This window comes from Aquarana catesbeiana, linkage group LG01 (genome assembly GCF_042186555.1).
Source record: "Aquarana catesbeiana isolate 2022-GZ linkage group LG01, ASM4218655v1, whole genome shotgun sequence".
In the NCBI taxonomy this organism is placed as follows: domain Eukaryota; kingdom Metazoa; phylum Chordata; class Amphibia; order Anura; family Ranidae; genus Aquarana; species Aquarana catesbeiana.
The window spans coordinates 819,398,103-819,416,934 of NC_133324.1; the positions used below are offsets into that span (position 1 = coordinate 819,398,103).

General features: G+C 40.0%; 1 protein-coding gene across 3 annotated transcripts in view; it reads left to right on the plus strand.

Moving 5' to 3' along the window:
- NMU (neuromedin U) overlaps positions 1–9,865 on the plus strand; it is a 116,940-nt gene extending 107,075 nt beyond the window's left edge. Inside the window, exons 7-9 of one of the 3 annotated variants that reach the window (XM_073608428.1) lie at positions 513–566; positions 4,729–4,767; positions 9,520–9,865. In XM_073608428.1, coding sequence (XP_073464529.1) covers positions 513–566; positions 4,729–4,764 — 90 coding nt within the window. In that variant the 3' untranslated portion in view covers positions 4,765–4,767; positions 9,520–9,865. The remainder of the gene's footprint in view (positions 1–512; positions 567–4,728; positions 4,768–9,519) is intronic. The other 2 variants (XM_073608426.1, XM_073608427.1) reach the window with 2 other exon arrangements.
- Positions 9,866–18,832: the final 8,967 nt, after the last annotated feature.

Here is an 18,832-nt window from a genome sequence, read left to right on the forward strand (position 1 = left end):
AGTATGCCAATCAAAATATATGGGACGCAACACATATTCTGAAATGACAGTCTAAGCAGTGTAGAACATTGTTTTATTGATCTAAGCACATGCATTATATAATGGCTCCCATATTGTCACCATATTCATTGTGATAATACTTATGCCTTGGAAACCTATGTACACAAAGATGCAGGCAGTATGTGGAACTTCCAGTGTGTTATCACCACTTCCACATGCCATGAGTCTTTTATTGATATTTACTTTCAGCGTGGGGGGTAAGTATTTTTCACTTTTAAAGTCCACTACAACATCAATAGTTTTTGAAAATGTGAATGTGATTGAAGCACAGAAAATGGTTACAGTTGCTGTTTATGGGTGCCAGTTACACTTAATTATTTCTCTATCTAGGTATTTACAAAATTGTAACATATTTATTGGAAGGTTATACCTTTGTCTGTTTAATTGGTGATCTGCTGATCAAGAAAAAATTGAATCAAGAAAACAACTCACTGTTTTTTTCCTAATTTTAGGAGGAGATCCAGGGACCTGGAGGTGTTCTAAGCAGAGGCTACTTTGTGTTCAGGGTAATTAATGTTTTTTTTTTTTTTACAAATAGAATGTACAAATCTGAAACAATGAAAACAACATGGAATGCTGTATTTTAGACCAAGTTGTCAAATAGGGTGGTCATTATCGCCTTGAATCTGACAATTAAAATTCTTCACAATATGCATACTCAGTGTGGAACCCTTATAGGTTATGAATATCGCAGAGGCCTCCAAACTTTTAGCTTATGAAATTTCATACTGTTCTTCAACCCCAAATGTTTATTATATAAAAATGGAGGGTTATATCAATTATTTTTTTACATTATCACTGAAAATCTTTTAATAAAATAGGCACAAAAGGATTGTATGATTTGTAAACAAAGCCATGAATCCAAATTTTTTATATTTTTGAATATTGTCGACACTTCCCCTTGATATCAGCCACTGGCATTATGGTTCTTGGAGTGCTGAATTTTTTTAAATGAACAGTAATCAGTTCTTTGGCATTGCTATTGCTACTCAACGGCTTTCCAACACACTTTGAGGTAGGTGTACCAACTGATTCTCCAGCACAGTTTGAAATGTGTGGGCTATGCTCAGTACAGGAAGTGAACATGTATGCACTGTATATCCTTTTTTGGAAGGGGAAACATGGAAGCTCACAGACACACAGCACTATTAAACAAAGCTGGTAAGGACAAACAGCTAATAGACACAACTTAAGGCAGCTCTTGCTCGTGGCTGACTATCCAGATCGGGGTAATATAGTCTTGCAGCCAGCCACGTCACATTCAGTACAAGGCACTGGCATGGAGCTCTAGAGAGATCTCAAAAGAGCAATTCATCTAAATGAATTCTGCCTTTATCAACCACTTATTGAGCTTCAGATATTTAGTGACCCCCAACTATTTCATCAACTGCTTTGACAGTACCATCAACCCTGGGGGGGGGGGGGGGGGGGTAATATTGACCACTTTGGAGAACTCTGAAGAAAATTAACCACTTGCAATGTCAGAAATGCCACAATTCTCCAAGGTGGTGATGTTCAGAAGGAGACCTTAGGCCTCCAGAATCATTCCAGATGCTTACTGCTGCTCTGATGTGTGCTGCACACTTATATGATAACAAAAAGCTATGAGCAGGCCCAAATACACTTCACTGGTTTACTGTAACTCATATTACTGGTTATAGGCCACATCATGCAGTACAATACATAGCTCCAAGGACTACCTTAATATGTTTTCGATTTATACACCGTTTATTGTCACATAGAATCTCTCAAAGGCAATAAAGAACCTACCATTAGTTATGTGTGTCTGAATCTCCTAAGCACCTTTAATGCTTTTTCTGAGGATTTATCCCAGCTTTGCCTCCCTAACCTTCTAGTACCTTCAACCCACAACAAGAAACTTTCAGCAGACATTTTACTTAAGACAGCAGTTTGTATCTTTCAAAATTGTGTCTACATACAATGAGAACATACCCACTTTTAATTCTATTGTGCTTACCTATTATAGGGTCTGAGGGCTGGGGGTGAACATTCATAATGGTTATAATCCCTAAAGGAGTCAGTCATAAGCTATTGGATAAGATGCATGGTTGCCTGTGATCATACAGGCTGATCACAGTCTACAGGATGTAGTCTACATCCTGTAGGCTGATTAAGGGAATGTTGAAGGCATAAGCAAAACAAGATGGCTGCTAGGAGGACCAACAGATATTTTTAAATTGTAATTAAATCTATCAAATAAAGGGCTTGCAGGAGAGAACTGTTCTAAGAGAAAGCATAATAATGATATTTAATGTTTGGGTTTACAAACAATTTAAAAATGTCATCCTTTATTGTATATGTGATAATCTTGAATAAATCACATTTGAGGGCGTTTGATATCATGGACTAATATTTATTCCATAATGTTGAAACTAAAATGCAGATCAAATATTGAAATAAAAAAGTTTTAAGATTATAAACCTCAGGCATACAGGCAGTCCCCGAGTTACTAACATTCGAGTTATGAACGACTCGTGCTTACGAGGGAGAAACCAGAAGTCAGAGGAAATCTACCCCTAGAAAGGGAAATTCACCCCTGTAAGAGTTATCATGGGAAAGGTGTCCCCACTGAAAGTTTGTCACCAATCCTCGTTTCCACGACAACCCATAGGGACAGAAAGTGAGGTGAAATCTTCTGAACAGGGGCACAGACAGCAAAATAAACATTACAGGGGTGTGAACCCTTCCTAATGCTATCCAAAAAAAAACGAATAATCATTTTTTGGATGGGGTCACACTTAAAAAATGTACCTGTTCCAACTTACATACGAATTCAACAGGAATAAACCTACAACGACCCCAAACACACCTCCAAAATGACCACTGCCTTGCTAAAGAAGCTGAGGGTAAAGGCGATGGACTGGCCAAGCATGTCTCCAGACCTAAACCCTATTGAGCATCTGTGGGGCATCCTCAAACGGGAAGGTGGAGGAGTACAAGGTCTCTAAAATCCACCAGCTCCGTGATGTTGTCACGGAGGAGTGGAAGAGGACTCCAGTGGCAACCTGTTAAGGTCTGGTGAACTCCATGCCCTAGAGGGTTAAGGCCGTGCTGGAAAATAATGGCAGCCACACAAAATATTGACACTTTGGGCCCATTTTGGACATTTTCACTTAGGGGTATACTCACTTTTGTTGCCAGCAGTTTAGACATTAATAGCTGTGTGTTAAGTTATTTTGAGGGGACAGCAAATTTACACTGTTATACAAGCTGTACACTCACTGCTTTACATTGTAGCAAAGTGTCATTTCTTCAGTGTTGTCACATGAAAACATACAATACAATATTTACACAAATGTGAGGGGTGTACTCACTTTTGTGAGATACTGTAGGTGGATGCAACATTGATTCAATGCTGCATCTGTCCCCCAACGACTCTGCAGTGAGAACTGAGCAATCAAACACCTATTCACTCAGTTCTCTCCCTCCAAACTCACTGGAGTTCTGGGCTGTGGAGGGGGTGGGAGGAGGTGGCTCAGGCTCTCAAAGGATTGCTGAGAAGCTGAGCCACATGCCGGTCCAGGCATCTAGGTGGATACTGACCACATGACGTCAGCCAACAGCAGGTTTTAACCGCTGTCTCCTGAAAATGGGTCACAGGAGTGCAGAATAAACTGCGCTTCTGTGTTCCATAGGGGAAGTGTTGCCAAAAAGCTTTGGCTATACTTCTTTAAAAATACAACAATATATAAGCTGACTACCGGCTACAAACACACTGGTTAAAATCACCAAGTCTCTTTACCCCCACAGCTTTGTTCTGGGTTATCTCTCACACATTCCCTACCGCTGTCAGAGTATCCCCTGCATGCACTTTGCTAGACTTTTATGCTGCTTTTTTTTTCACAACATGACTTACTCAATGAATACATTTTTGTGTATCCACAAAATCTGCATTATTACACTGTCAGATTTTTTATTGTATTGCTTTGAGTGAAATGTGGTGAAGATCAGTTGGTGCTGAAGGAGGTAAAACCAGATGAGACTTGGGTTGAGGCTAAATGAATGCATAAGCGCTATAGACCTTTTATAATCCAAGAGGTTATACTAGTCCAGTGAGTTCTCTATACGACTAAAATGAAGCATGGGATATCATAGTGATTGAATTGGTAGCTCACAGCAGCGAGGAAGGAATAAGTGACCTGAAGATACCTTTTTTTTTTATAGTTGGACGTTTACCATTACAACTTCTGGACTGCAATGCTGCACAATTTTTTGCACGTAGATGGTTATATTTTGTTTTACTGTGATTGCATATTGTTTTCATTGGTTTCTTTTGCAGGGATATTGATAGAACCACAGAAGAGGCAATTATTTACATTTTAGAGGTTGCACTATATTAAATTAATTAAAGATTCAGAAGGTATTTTTTCACTTATAACAACACTTCTTGAGTAAATTGGTATGGATAGTGCAAAATTTTTCTCAGCATTCCCGATTATATCAGACATCCTGTAGCTATGCCTGCAGATGGAAGCAGAAAGGGCATTTCATAATTCACACACCTTTAGCATGTACATTTGATCAGATGTGATCCTTAAATCCCAGATCCCTAAAAATAAAACTACTCATTAAAGTAGACATCAGCTTAGTAAACATGCGTATGTCATATTTTCCATATGTCTGATCTAATCTCTTGTTGATTTTCAGCCACGTAATGGAAGGAGATCAGCAACTTTCCGCTAAGAGGTATTAACATTATGTATTTAATGAGAACATGTATTTTTCAATCATTCTCTGTTACAGTTACAATAAATGTTATTTTAAATGTTTTGTCCATGGTGATGTGGTTTTTACAGCATGAACATTTTTCATGATGTATTAACAGAACTAAAATGATCATTAGGAGCATATTTAATTAATTATTGCTGGTACAGTTGAACATTTACTGGAATTCTCTATACATTAATCGGCCAAAATATAATATTAATATATTATTATTATTATTATATTAATACAATATATTAATATAATAACATGTTTGGGATTGTATGCCCTGTAAATACTCAAAACATAGTAAGCTGCCTTAGTTACTGGTGGCTCTAGCTGGAGCTCTCCATAGTGCTGAATCTTGTGTTTCTGCTGAACAGCTTCAGAAATTGGAGGGTTAGAGTATGGACAAAGCTTTTTTGGCCCTATGAATCACAAGAGTGCAGTTTGTTCTGCACTCCTGTGACCCATTTTCAGCCGACAACCGGTCCAAGCAATGGAAAGATCCCATAGAAAAGTAGCAAATAACACAATCCTGAAAAACATTTCACATCAAATGCTATAGCAGCGCTCTTGTCAGTCCATTACAACTTGACCAGCGTTCGTATGATTAATTCTATACGAGATAGTAGGATGATAAAGGTGAATACAGATCAGAGTGTAGAAGGTGGTACTAGTAGATACTCCTTTAACCATGCACCAATCCACCAGGCATACCCCACATATGTCACTCTCCCCAAAGGGGTTTATACTCACCAGATAACTGAAAATCATGTGCCTTAGGAATATTCAGTGAGATATCATCCACAGTAGGATTGGTTAGGGTAGCAGGTCACTCCATAGGCATATAATCAATAATAGAAAAGATTCCACATAGCGTGATCCTGTATATTAATTTTATTCACACCCGACCTCCTACAAATTACACTTACATGCAGTCAATAAAATTAGGCATAAACGTTAGTGTAGTTACCGATCCGCTGAGCAGAAAACCATGTATGTCGATTACTCATCCGCAATGCTTTTCCTGGTTAGCGCACGCTGACTGTGACACGCATGCATCACTTGCGGTAGCCGCTGGGTCACGTTCTAATGCGTTTCGTCATATCCGACTTCGGGCGTTAAAATCAGGATCCACCCACATTACTGGACCGGCATCTGGCTCAGCCTCTCAATGAGCTGCTGAGAGCCTGAGCCAGCCATTCATGTCCCCTCTTCAGCCCAGCTCTCCAGTGAGAGCTGGAGGGGCAGAGCAGAGAGCCGGTGCCTGACAGTCACCACTCTCTGCTCAGTGAGGACTGAGAATTCAGTGATAAGCAATCTTTGTTTGCTCAGTTCCCAGTTTTGGAAGCAGTGGGGGACAGATGCAGCATCAGACTAATGCTGCATCCACCTAAGTAAATATTTTTTTTTAAAAGAAATACTTCTCTTTTAATGTTTTTCTTCTACAATATCAGACCTATATGTCAAGCTAATACCCATATGGTAATCTTTAAAACAGCGGCAAACACAAAACTACATACTTGTAAATAAATCAAGTCATATGTTTGGCACAGTTTTGATTATTATTGCTCCAATGAAGATATATAGTGGTGAAACATGTTAAAATTAGGGCTGTGGGTCACATTATAATAATATTGTTGCTTTGCTCATAAAAAGCAGAGTGATTTACTCTTTCACTCTCTCCCTATAGCCCAGGAGTACAGTGATGAGGAGCAGGTAAAAATAGTAATTTGATGAAGGGAGTTATGAAGGGACTCCTCTTAGTCGAATAATTTGATAAGTCATGAAGGGACTCCTCTTAGTCCTCTTAGTCTAGATATATATCCGGGGAAAAACATGAGCATATTATGAGCAAATTAATTAAGTGCTGGTAATATTGTATTAAAGAATAAAAGTTTTCCACATATCACATTTTTAAGAATAATTGGATTATATTACTAGTTATAATAGTTTAGGTTATCTCAATATTTATTAAATGAGTTTAAAAATGACATTACATGATATTCAGAGAACCAGTAGAGTGAGCATTCACAAAGCTGTATATGATACAACAATGATCAATTTTGGAACAGTAAGCAAAAAGGGAAATGTGAAATCATATCAAAAATACAAATTTCGAATATATCCACAAAGGTCTCCCGAATGTTCTGTTGTCACTCCGGTGTTGGGACCTATTATCACATGTTTTGGTCCTGCCCTAGGGTGGCGCAGTTTTGGGTGGAGGTGTTTGATTGTGTCAATACCTTTCCACAGCTGTCCCTCCCACTCTCCCCTGAGCTTGCATTGTTGGGCATCCAGCTCGATGAACAGAGGTCTCGCTACACTAAAATATTGACTTTCAAGGTGCTTTGGAAGTACTGCACATTCATTTGAATGGGCAGGGGAATTGCCCAGATGCTGCTTGGAGGACTTTTTCTAACGTCCCGCAAGCGAACCGCCCAAGTGTGAAAGCACTCATTGCAATGAATGGGAGGCAGTTTTCAGGTGCTTTTTAGAGGCTATTTCTAGCTCTAAAACACCTGAAAACTGCCTCAGTGTGAAAGGGGTCTCATAAAACCATGAAAAAGTTAAATATTTGCAATTAAAAAAATATTTGTTTTTGCATATAGCCTTACATAGTGATGAAGAAATCCATTGAAAACTCACGTAAATAAACTATACTATATATGCAGGAAGTTGTCCAATCTGCAGAGATTTATAAAATTCAGCAATCATGATTTCTGAATTCACCCTGGACCAGACAGATCTACATGGAAAAAAGTGCAAGTAAAAATTGATTCATTAAAAAAAAAAAAATTAATTATTGAGTCATCACATGTACTACTAAAGGAGGGATTTCTGTTTTAACACCTTCCTTTTCTTTCCCCTGTTAAGTCTGCGATGCAAGGTTAAAAATAAAATATCCCAGTTTGCAACTGTTTTGAAAACAGGATGTAGGGAGTCATTACACTTAGTACATTGGACCATTTAAGCTTCTTATTTAGATTAGTGCACAGCAAAGCCTAGACACTCTGTCTATACCTTGCCAGATACTGGAGTACGGTTCAGCTGGTCACCAGAGAACAGCCTCCCATGATCTGTCTGGAACCCAAAGATTATCGTTCAGCTGTAATAAGCTTTTAATGATGTGTAGTTCAGCATGTTTATTCTATTAATGTCAATCCTACTTGTTTTTAGAAATAATCCTTTTGGTGTGACTTGGTACATTGAAACACAAGGGAGCACAAGTCAACGCACCTGATGCAACAGACTTTCCCCATGCAATAATTTTTTAATTTGCAATTGAATCCCATTTTATAGCTGATTCAGCATTCCTATGCCAAACAAAATGTATGACACGCTAATTTGCGTATGCTGCATAGTAATTTTTCACTTATGTTTACATGATGCTTTTGCTTAACACAAACATTAGGAAAAGGTATGTTTTGCTCTGCCCTGAGTGCTGATGGAACTATGGGCAGGTTTAATATGTTTAATATTCTTAACAAAATGAATAAATCAATGCATTAAAATAAAAGATGGAAATGTTACTATCTGTAATTAAACTTAATTCCCCTTTGGGAGACATTCATGGTCCCATGAAACTGCACTTTAAAGTCTGCATTCCAGCTTGGCTTCCCAAACCCAACTCAGGAAAACAGCAAAGTCTTTTCAACGTCTGTTTTGTTTGCCTATATGCCCACTGTTCTTTCTCATCCTCTTTTCGTGAAAGTCTTCAGCTCTTATTGGGAAATGAGGCAGAATCCTGGTTAAAAGCAGTTGGGACACACATAGCTCTTTGGAAGGGCTCCCCAGAGTTCCTTGTGCCATTGCTGAGGATGAACGCCACATTATGTACAATATGTTTCATTAAATATTGCTACATCAGTGGTAACCGCAGTGTTGCCAATCTACCAGATTGGAATTTACTGAAATGACCCCCAAAATTTCCTGGCACAGTAACATTTTTACTGACATTTCCAAAAGTTGCAAAATTACAGTTTTAAGTATACAAATTTCAGTATTTAGGCTACAAAACAAGTACAATATACAATTTGCAATGTGATTGAAAGATAGATATTAAGGGAAAAAACCCATATTTTTTTAATTTTATTTTTGCTATTGTAAGTAATTAGTTCAGGGACCGGTGGGCAAGAAATTAGAATAGGCAGGCACACATACACATGAAATTGAGTCTCACAGTGACAGCAGTCCACTCAGTCTAATCCATTCCAAACAGAACTGACAGTCCTACTCCCGGCTTGCATTGCTCCCATCCTACAGATCTGTACATGAAGCTCCGATTGCTCTGCTTGGCTCCCTTGCACCATGACATCACACTGCATGCTCAGGCACTGCTTCCGCCAGACTGCCCCCCCGCCAGCGCCACCTGTACACACTGTAGCAGGCACTCGGATGTTCTCTGCCGACTCTGGCATCACAGCCATATTTTTAACTGCCAACATTTTTACTGTCACTGGCAGGAGAAAATTGCCCATTTTTTACTGGCTGCCAGTAAAAATATTGATGGTTGGCAACACTGGGTAACTGAAGGTTGCTGGTGCATTTTTGTCTACCCCGCCCATGATAAACAATTAAAAACAAATGATGGATCAATGTTGTTAAAAAGAGTATCAAAGGGGATAATGTTCGAAAATGTTCTAAACAAAGCCTGGCTATTCTGAACGCAAGGAATGATTATATGATACTTTTAAAAAACTATATAATATGACCTTGAATCTGTTACAGGTTGACTCAGACAGAAAAAGGGATACTGGAGATATTACTACAATGGCTTGGATACCCCATGCTCCACACACTTGTAACAATCTTTCACTATAGAATGTAAAGGCTACTATGATAAATTATTTTTGGCTAATGCTGCCAAGTTATCCTAATTTATTAATTGTATTAAAGCATATTCAAATTCTGAAATTGTTTTTTGGTGTTCTGCTGTGTATAATTATACTGTGTACTTAAAACGAATGATGTCAAGGGCAGTTGAAGATTTGTGCATGCAAAAAAAAAAATGCTATTTTGATTTGATCTATTTTGTCCTTTAAATAAATGCACTCAATAGAGGGTTGTTTATAAAACGGACTCTTCTTCATTGCATTTGTTTCTTAATTTGTTTCATTTGCTGTATTAACACATCAATAACAATCAATATAAACCAGCTCTTTCTGAGTTTTTTTTCATAGTTTTTGAGCTTCATAAAGTTTATTTTTGATATAAACAGTCAGGTATAAGTTGCATTCCAGGAATTTAGAAGTTTTACAAATTCTGTTTGTATTCTTTATAAAAGAGAGCACATGTTCTTTAATGATAAAAGAGAGCACATGTACTGTATATTACAGTTCTCCAGTATAGAGATGCATCAAAATAAAAACTAACTTTAAAATATCAATGTTATCAGGTTATGTGCACTTGGGATTTTAAAGTAAACCTGTGCTTTACTCCTAAAGTAACATATGGTGAAAAAAAATAATTTTCCTGTGCTCCAACACTGCCCTATTCAATTCCATAGTCTCTTTCAAAAATTCTAAGCTTGCACAGGATCCTTACAGGCAATTTGGCAGTTGGGCAAAGCCGGGAAGAAAAGTACAAATCTGGCAGCAGAGAAGGTAAGTACAGATCTGACCATTAGGGAGTGCAGGGAAGTGAAATATAAATCTGGCAGCAGGAGACAGCAAAGAAGGGTAGTACAGATCTGGCAGTGAGTACAAATTTGACAGCTAGGGAGTGAGGGTAACGTAGTACATATTTGGCTGCAGTGGAGAGCAGGGAGGAAAAGTAGAGATCTAGCAGAGAGGAAGTAGCAAAAAATGGATGTACAGATCTGATATCAAGAAAGAGCAAGGAAAGGAAGTACAGATCTGGCAGCAGGGAAAGAGTGAGGATCGAAGGTACAGATCTGACATCAAGAAAAAGCAGGGAAGGGAAGTGCAGATCTGGCAGGGAAGGGAGTGCAGGTAATAGAAATACAGATTTGGCAACAGGGGCGAGTGGGGAAGGTAAGTACAGATTTGGCAGGTAGGGAATGCAAGTAGGGAATCCCTGGCAGCAGGGAAGAGATGGGAACGGAAAAAAGATCTGTCAGGATAGCTTTGGCAGCTTAGGATTGTGAGTAAAGGAAGTATACTGTACAGTAAATCTGGCTAAGGCCCCTTTCACACTTATATGACCTGTCCCACAATTTTGTACTGCAAAATCGTGTGACAAGTCATTCTCCATGATTTTTAATGACTACCATTCATATTGGCATGACTTTAAGTCGTGCCGACTTCAAAGTAGTCCCTGCACTACGTTGGTCCAACTTCCATATGATTTGTACTCCATAGACCTCAATGTTAAACCCTCAAGTAGCATGCAAATCGTACCTGAATAATATAGACACAATTTCAACACTACTTTGTAAGCACAAGCTGAGAATGGTTAATGCCAAAGTTGTGGCAAAGTCGTACTGCTCCCAAATCGCGGCAAAGTCGCGGTAAAATCGCGTCAAAATAATGGCCACTAAGGCTAGGTTTCCACTAGTGCGTCCCCAAAGTCGCGCGATTTTGCCGCGATTTTTTACCGCGATTTTACCGCGACTTTTTACCGCGATTTGAAGCAATGCCTGTATCTATAGACCTCAAGTCGCATCAAAGTGGGACCAAAGTAGTGCAGGGACTACTTTGAAGTCGCTGCGACTTGAAGTCGCACAGATATGAACGGTACTCATTGGAAATCATGGGAAACAATTTGTCATGCGACTTTTCAGTCCCAAGTCGCATGAAAAGTCGCACTAGTGGAAACAGAGCCTAAATCACGGTAAAATTGTGCGACTTTGAAGTCGTATAAGTGTGAAAGGGGCCTAAATGGGAGAGCAGGTAAGAGAAGTACAGATCAGGTAGCAAAGTAGAGTGGAGAAGGGAGGTACAGATCTGACAATGGGTCAGGTTTGTAGAGACATGGCAGAGTAAGAGCATGAAAGGGTAATACAGATCTGGCATCAGGAAAGAGCAGGGAAGGGAAGTACAGATCTTGCAGCAGAGGAGAACAAGGAAGAGAAGTACAGATCTGGCAGGAGAGGAGAACAAGGAAAAGAAGTACAGATCTAGCAGTGGTGGAGTGTTGGGAAGTCAAGTACAGATCTGGCGACAGGGGAGAGTGAGAAGGGAAGTACAGATTTGGCAGCTAGAGAATGCAGGTAAGGGAAGTATATATCTGGCAGTAGGGGACAGTGAATAAGTGAAGTACAGAGATCTGGTAGCTGGAAAGGCAAAAACAGGTCTGGCAGATGGAGCGCAAGGAGGGGAGGTACAGATCTTGTAGAGGAGGAGGGACGTTAGGATCTGGCAAGAGAGGAGCAAGAATGGGAAAAACAAATCTGGAATCAGGAAAGAGCAGGAAAGGGAAGAACAGATCTGGCAGCAGGGAAGGGAACTACAAATTGAGCACAGATCAAATATTCGTTGAAGGAAGCATAGATTTGGCAGCAGAGAACAAGGCAGGGACATACAGATCTGGCACAAGAGAAAAATGAGGAAGGGAAGTACAGATCTGGCAGAGGGGGACAGCGGTGAATAAAAAATACAAATATGACACCAGAGGAATATGGGGAAGATAAATATAGTCACATTATGGTGCTGTCATTTTGCCCTATGAACTGCATTTCCAAAGATAGCAGATGATTTTTCACTAGGGATTCTAGGAGATATTCACCTATGTCTATGTGGTCAATGACATGATTGTTTTCTGTGAGAAGCTAAATGAAGAGTTGCCCAAATAAGAAAATATCAGTCAACTGTCATTTATTACATTTTCAGTTTTCCCCAAAAATATATCATAAAAGCCCACATAAACCATTAGCAGGGATCAGACCTCAATATACTGCAGTGAGTCACATATGTGGTAAACATGCTAAAGAGAAAAACAGATTCACAGCACTGTGTATTGCAGTAAGACTACAAGAGTCTAGTACAATAACAGATTGAGGCAGTAAACAAAAAAACAAAAAACAAATATGTATTTTAATGAATATATAACTAGAATAAACTGTGGTATTTTATATTTGCCTCCACTAACACTTTAGCTCTGATAACTGAAAAATAACAAAAAAGATTTTAAAGAAGAACTCCAGATTCACTTATATACACAGTATATGTGCTGCCCTATTTATATAGCTGCAAGCATCCCTCATGTGCACAGTTTACTAATCTCCCCTTGAAGTTATGTAATTGAATACTCATCTATCTGCTGGGTGCATAAAAGATAAAATGGCTGCTTATATCATGCTTTTTTTTTTTTTTTTTTAATCATGCCTTCTTATGCCCCGTACACACGGTCGGACTTTGTTCGGACATTCCGACAACAAAATCCTAGGATTTTTTCAGACGGATGTTGGCTCAAACTTGTCTTGCATACACACGGTCACACAAAGTTGTCGGAAAATCCGATCGTTCTGAACGCGGTGACGTAAAACACGTACGTCGGGACTATAAACGGGGCAGTGGCAAATAGCTTTCATCTCTTTATTTATTCTGAGCATGCGTGGCACTTTGTCCGTCGGATTTGTGTACACACGATCGGAATTTCCGACAACGGATTTTGTTGTCGGAAAATTTTATCTCCTGCTCCCCAACTTTGTGTGTTGGAAAATCCGATGGAAAATGTCCGATGGAGCCCACACATGGTCGGAATTTCCGACAACACGCTCCGATCGGACATTTTCCATCGGAAAATCCGACCGTGTGTACGGGGCATTAGTCTTCTCCTTACCCAACCTGTTTATTGGTAAGTGCTGAAGCAAGACTATTATAAGGCACATTTATTTGCTCTCCCCCTTTATGTTCACCAAGTTAGACATACAGAACAACTGTTTAAAGCAGTTTGGCAGATTTGGCTTATTTGGCAGTCCTTCAGCAGTCTGCTGTACACAGTATTACTGGAAGCTAATATAAAGACTGATTACCATGCATTTATCTTGGGTTTATCAAATGCTTTATACATTTAATCAGTGTATAATACAACATACCTGCATAGTTGGAATAAAGGTTTCAATATGTATCTGGAGTTCTAATTTAAGGAACCACAAAAATATAAACAAATTACTTTATGCAAATTCATTCTACTAAATTCCATAATTATGTGTGCAAAAACAGCCAAAACAATGCGAGAAAAAAAAAAACACATTATTTTGCCCCGCTGATAGCCAGTCCCATGAGATGGCTTTTAACAAGAGTTTTTACAAGGATATGATATTTTCCTATTATTTTAATGATTGTAAGTAAACTTTTGATTGGAACTTTTATTTTTTAATTGTCCTGCACTCAATGTGATAATTTGTATTGATAAATGTAAAATGAACATCTAGTTGGAAAATCAGTTTCACAACTCATTCTGATTAGTTGTTATTGATTAATTTCATAACTAGACTGAATCAATTGTCAGTTGAGTGCATCAAATCTTTGTTAATTGGATGAAAAACATGATTTGAATGGTCAACCTTACTCTCCAGTGACTGCAGATAATATCTATTGAGAAGAGGTCAGTCACTGTTTTTTTTTTCATTCAACACATGTACAGTGAACCAATATGGATAGAATAGCAATTGATTATTAGCTGGAGGATAGCTGGAAGCTGGAAGATATTTTCTGGTTAACACATTATCCATCGTAGTACTTGCCAAACTATGAGGCTCTGTTTCCACTAGTGCGACTTTTCATGCGACTTGGGACTGAAAAGTCGCATGACAAATTGTATCCCATGATTTCCAATGAGTACCGTTCATATCTGTGCGACTTCAAGTCGCAGCGACTTCAAAGTAGTCCCTGCACTACTTTGGTCCCACTTTGATGCGACTTGAGGTCCATAGATACAGGCATTGCTTCAAATCGCGGTAAAAAGTCGCGGTAAAATCGCGGTAAAAAAATCGCGGCAAAATCGCGCGACTTTGGGGACGCAATAGTGGAAACATAGCCTAAGCTGTTGTTGGAAACTGTTGAAGATTGTGAGAACAATAATAATTTCATATCGAATGCATAAGGTCTCTGACATAGCATCTATTTTTGAACATAAGCTCCATCTTGTCATTGTATGTTTGAAATGCAAAAGCTTGTATAACTATTTTGTGTCTCTGAAAGATGAAGCCTTTCTCTCCCTATCTCTGTATTAGATTTTTCCAAAGGTCAGGCTTCTTCTTTGTAGCCTAAAAGGATCTAGTTTCAATAACATCAGTAGAAAAGAGAGATTCTCAATCAGCTGATGAGAGTAGTGTTCTTGATTCATATACTGTTGTTTCTGTAAATGTAGAGAGACTATGGGGGAGTTACCATCAAATAAAGATTCCTGTTTGTTCACCTTATAAAGAACAGTGTAACATGTCACATGTAACTGTCATTTTTTTCATCTCTCTATGTACACATGTGTACACATATATGTATACATGTGTATGCATCCAAAATTCTCTATATAGAATTTTCCCACTCTCAATAGAGCCTTTATGGCCACCCTGAATCTGCACGACCCTAATCAATTTGTGCTGTACTTATCCCCTTTTTTGGCTCATGTATTACCAATATCCACCATTAGAGGGCCAGCCCCATATCCGTCATTCAAGTAGTTCCAGTCCCCTCTATACCAAATATCTCTTTCCCACCATTCCATATAACCTTGCTTACTCTTTTGAAATAAAATATTCATTCTTAAATCCATTTTTTATTCCTAGTATCCATGTACACCACACATCCCCCTATACCTTTTTCGCTGCACTAAAAATTTTACCTCCTGACCACCGTAGCAGCTTGCAAAGGACACTGGGTAATGTAGTTCCTCCCTCCTCCATGTCACCATATAAATACTGCCTTATTCCATCATGATACTATCACAGCCTGAAGAAGGAGCACGCATGCTCCAAACGCGCGCCTGCTGGCCCTCTGCCCCACATCCAGTGACGTCACAGCTGATGGGGAGACGACTGCCAGCTTGACTCAGAGCCTTGGAAACCCCTGCAGCTAGCGAGACAGCAGCAGCACCCCACACACCGCTGGCTATCTGGATCAGGTCTACACAGCGAGCCTCCCCTTGTGACCAGCCATTTTAACCCTTACCCTGTGAGTTAATTCTTATTTTAATTTTTTATCTTAATAAATTCATCATTAATCATTTTAATATACTGCACTCAGATGAGCGCAGCTGTTCTCCACATTATATATCTACAGAGCTGCTTCCTCTTCCACAGCTGGCTGCACCTCTAGAGCGCTATACACATCTTTAACCCATCAAACTTGTTCCTAACCCATTGAAGCCTGAACTGAACTTTCCAGGGTCCAAGCTACCCCCGACCACTGGATTTTATTATAATAATCAACTTTACCTATATTTTTGTTTGCCACCCATCCGTCTCTCTCCAGGCGCCACTATTCTCCCCCCTCTCTTATTTTTCAATTTGTAGTCTGCACTTCCGGTCCTCGCCGCCTAGGCGATTTTGTCATTAAGCAATTTGCTAGGACTCCTGGGATATCTGGATCATCTATCCAAGTAGTTTTCAGACTGCACTTGCCTTCCTTCCAGGTTCTGTCTTTATTGACAGGTTGCCATAACAAAGGGAAGGGAACTTCTGCCGCCAACGCCATTGTTATGGCAACCTGTAAACAAAAGAAAGTAGAACAGTATTTCCGCACTATGGCTAAAAGTAAGAATTATACTGCCCCTATGAAGACCATCATATTTGTCTGGAGACAGGTGACTAAGGAGCTGGGTGAGGCCCATACTATCTCTTATACCCCATTATGGAGCAATCCAACTCTACCCCATTTCAGATCAATCCCAGATCCGCAGGTCTGGGCGAGGCACGGCATCAGGACCCTGCGTCATTTTCTGTCTGAGGGTCATCTCTTAACTTTCGATGAGATGAAGCGTCAATTTCAACTACCCTCCTGGATGCTCTTCAGGTTCTTTCAAATAAGGCATGCAGTACAGGCGCAGTTTCCTGATTCGATGGCCCTGAATTCTCACTTGGTGAAAAACTGTTAACAGCTCGTATTATTGATAGGCCATTGTCCTCTATATACCTTAGACTTATTGTTTATAATGACTCTAAGACTGACCAATTATTTCAGAAGTGGTATCAGGATTTACCCACACCAACTAGAGAGAACTGGGATGCAGGTATCCAACAGTACTTATCCCCCATGGTTAAAGTTTCTTCATAGGGTCTACTATACCCCCCAGAGACAGTCAGCAATTTATCATACTTCGCAAGTACATTGTTCCAAGTGTCAAACTGAAGTGGAAAGTTTTTTTCATATGGTTTCGTTTTGCTCATACATTCAAGATTTCTGGAGAGCAGTGGTTGCTGACATAAACACCCTAGGGGCGGTTAAAATTACACTGGACGCTTTAATTCTCTTGTTGGGTGTAACCGATAATCTCCAGGCTTCCGTGCACCAAAAACTGTTTATATTCCATACGGCTTATTACACCAGGAAAACAATTCTCTCCAAATGGAAGTTAGCAGATCAACTGACAGTCAGGAGCGGATCCAGGGGGGGCAACGGGGCAATTGCTCCCCCTAGAAAATAATGAGCCGGTGAGCCAGCGGGACTGAGCAGGCCGTCGGGTGAGCGAGTGGATGGGCAGGCTGGTGAGCAATCATGCCGGCGGGTGGGCGGTTGGGCTGGCGTGTGACTGAGCGAGCAGGCAGGTGTTGTCAGGAAGCCGCTCCCCTTCTGAATATGTGACTGAAGGGACGTTGCGTCGCGGCCATCTTGGTACTCCCGCACTCGTCCACAGTAAGCCTAGTGTTATAAGTCGGCAAGCGGTCATCTTTATACACCCACCAGAGTCTTGGTTTTCACAGTTATTTTTAACAGTAAACTCAACTTATATTTCACTAAATAAGCTGAGTTTATTGTTAAAAATAACTGTGAAAAGCAAGACTCCATTGGGTGTATAAAGATGTCCCCTTGCCAACTTCTAACTCTAAGCTTACTGCTGACAAGTTGGGGGTGTACCAAGATGGCCGTAATGCAACATCATTTTGGTTACATATTCTGACGAGTAGCGGCTTTCTGACATCATCTCTCACCCTGCATCACCACAGCTCAGCTTCTGACAGAACACCGCCATCACTGTGCAGGCGTGGGCAGCAGAGAGATTAATGCACTTCTGAACCCGCACTCTATACGTAACGCACTCCTGAACCTCACACTCTGTATATAACGCACTCCTGAACCTTGCAGTCTGTACGTAATGCACTCCTGAACCTCACACTCTATACGTAACGCACTCCCGAACCTCATACTCTGTATATAACACACTCCTGAACCTCGCAGTCTGTACGTTTCCTGAACCTTGCACTCTATACGTAACGCACTCCTGAACCTCACACTCTGTATATAATGCACTCCTGAACCTCGCACTCTATACGTAACGCATTACTGAACCTCGCACTCTGTATGAAACGCACTCCTGAATCTTTCCACACTTTGTGTAATGCACTCTTCCACAGTGTGTGCAAAACCATTTGTAATAGAAGCTTTTTATTCTTTTTTTGTTAAATGATTGTTCTGGGGTTTGTGTCTGTGAGACTCTTGCTGGTGGCACAGCAATCAAAGCAGCAAGCCCCAGTTTTGTTTAATTACACTCCATAAGCCCGTCACTTAATAATTGGGCCACACCAATTTTTGCCACAGGGTGCGTAGGGACACTTCCTCTCTCAAGTGTCCCTCATTCTGAAGTTCAAAAGTTGGGAGGTATGCTATGGATCCGCCCCTGCCGACAGTGGCAGCATGGAGATCCATGATTAATGCAGTGCCTCCTCTTTATAGGCTCACTCACATGGGTTGCAACTGCCCAAAGAAGTTTGACAAGATCTGGTCAACATAGATAGACAATAGAAAGCATCATGGAACAAGAGTCCCTAGTTTGTTTGCCCGCCTCCTTTTTTGCAGTGTTTACTTTTCTGATCTACTAGAGTCTGGTTGCCATGGTAACCTTTCAATTCTCTTGTACAGAGAATGGATTAGCCCATTCTCTCCGTCTAAATTCATTAGTTAGTTTCTCCATGTTCCTTTTC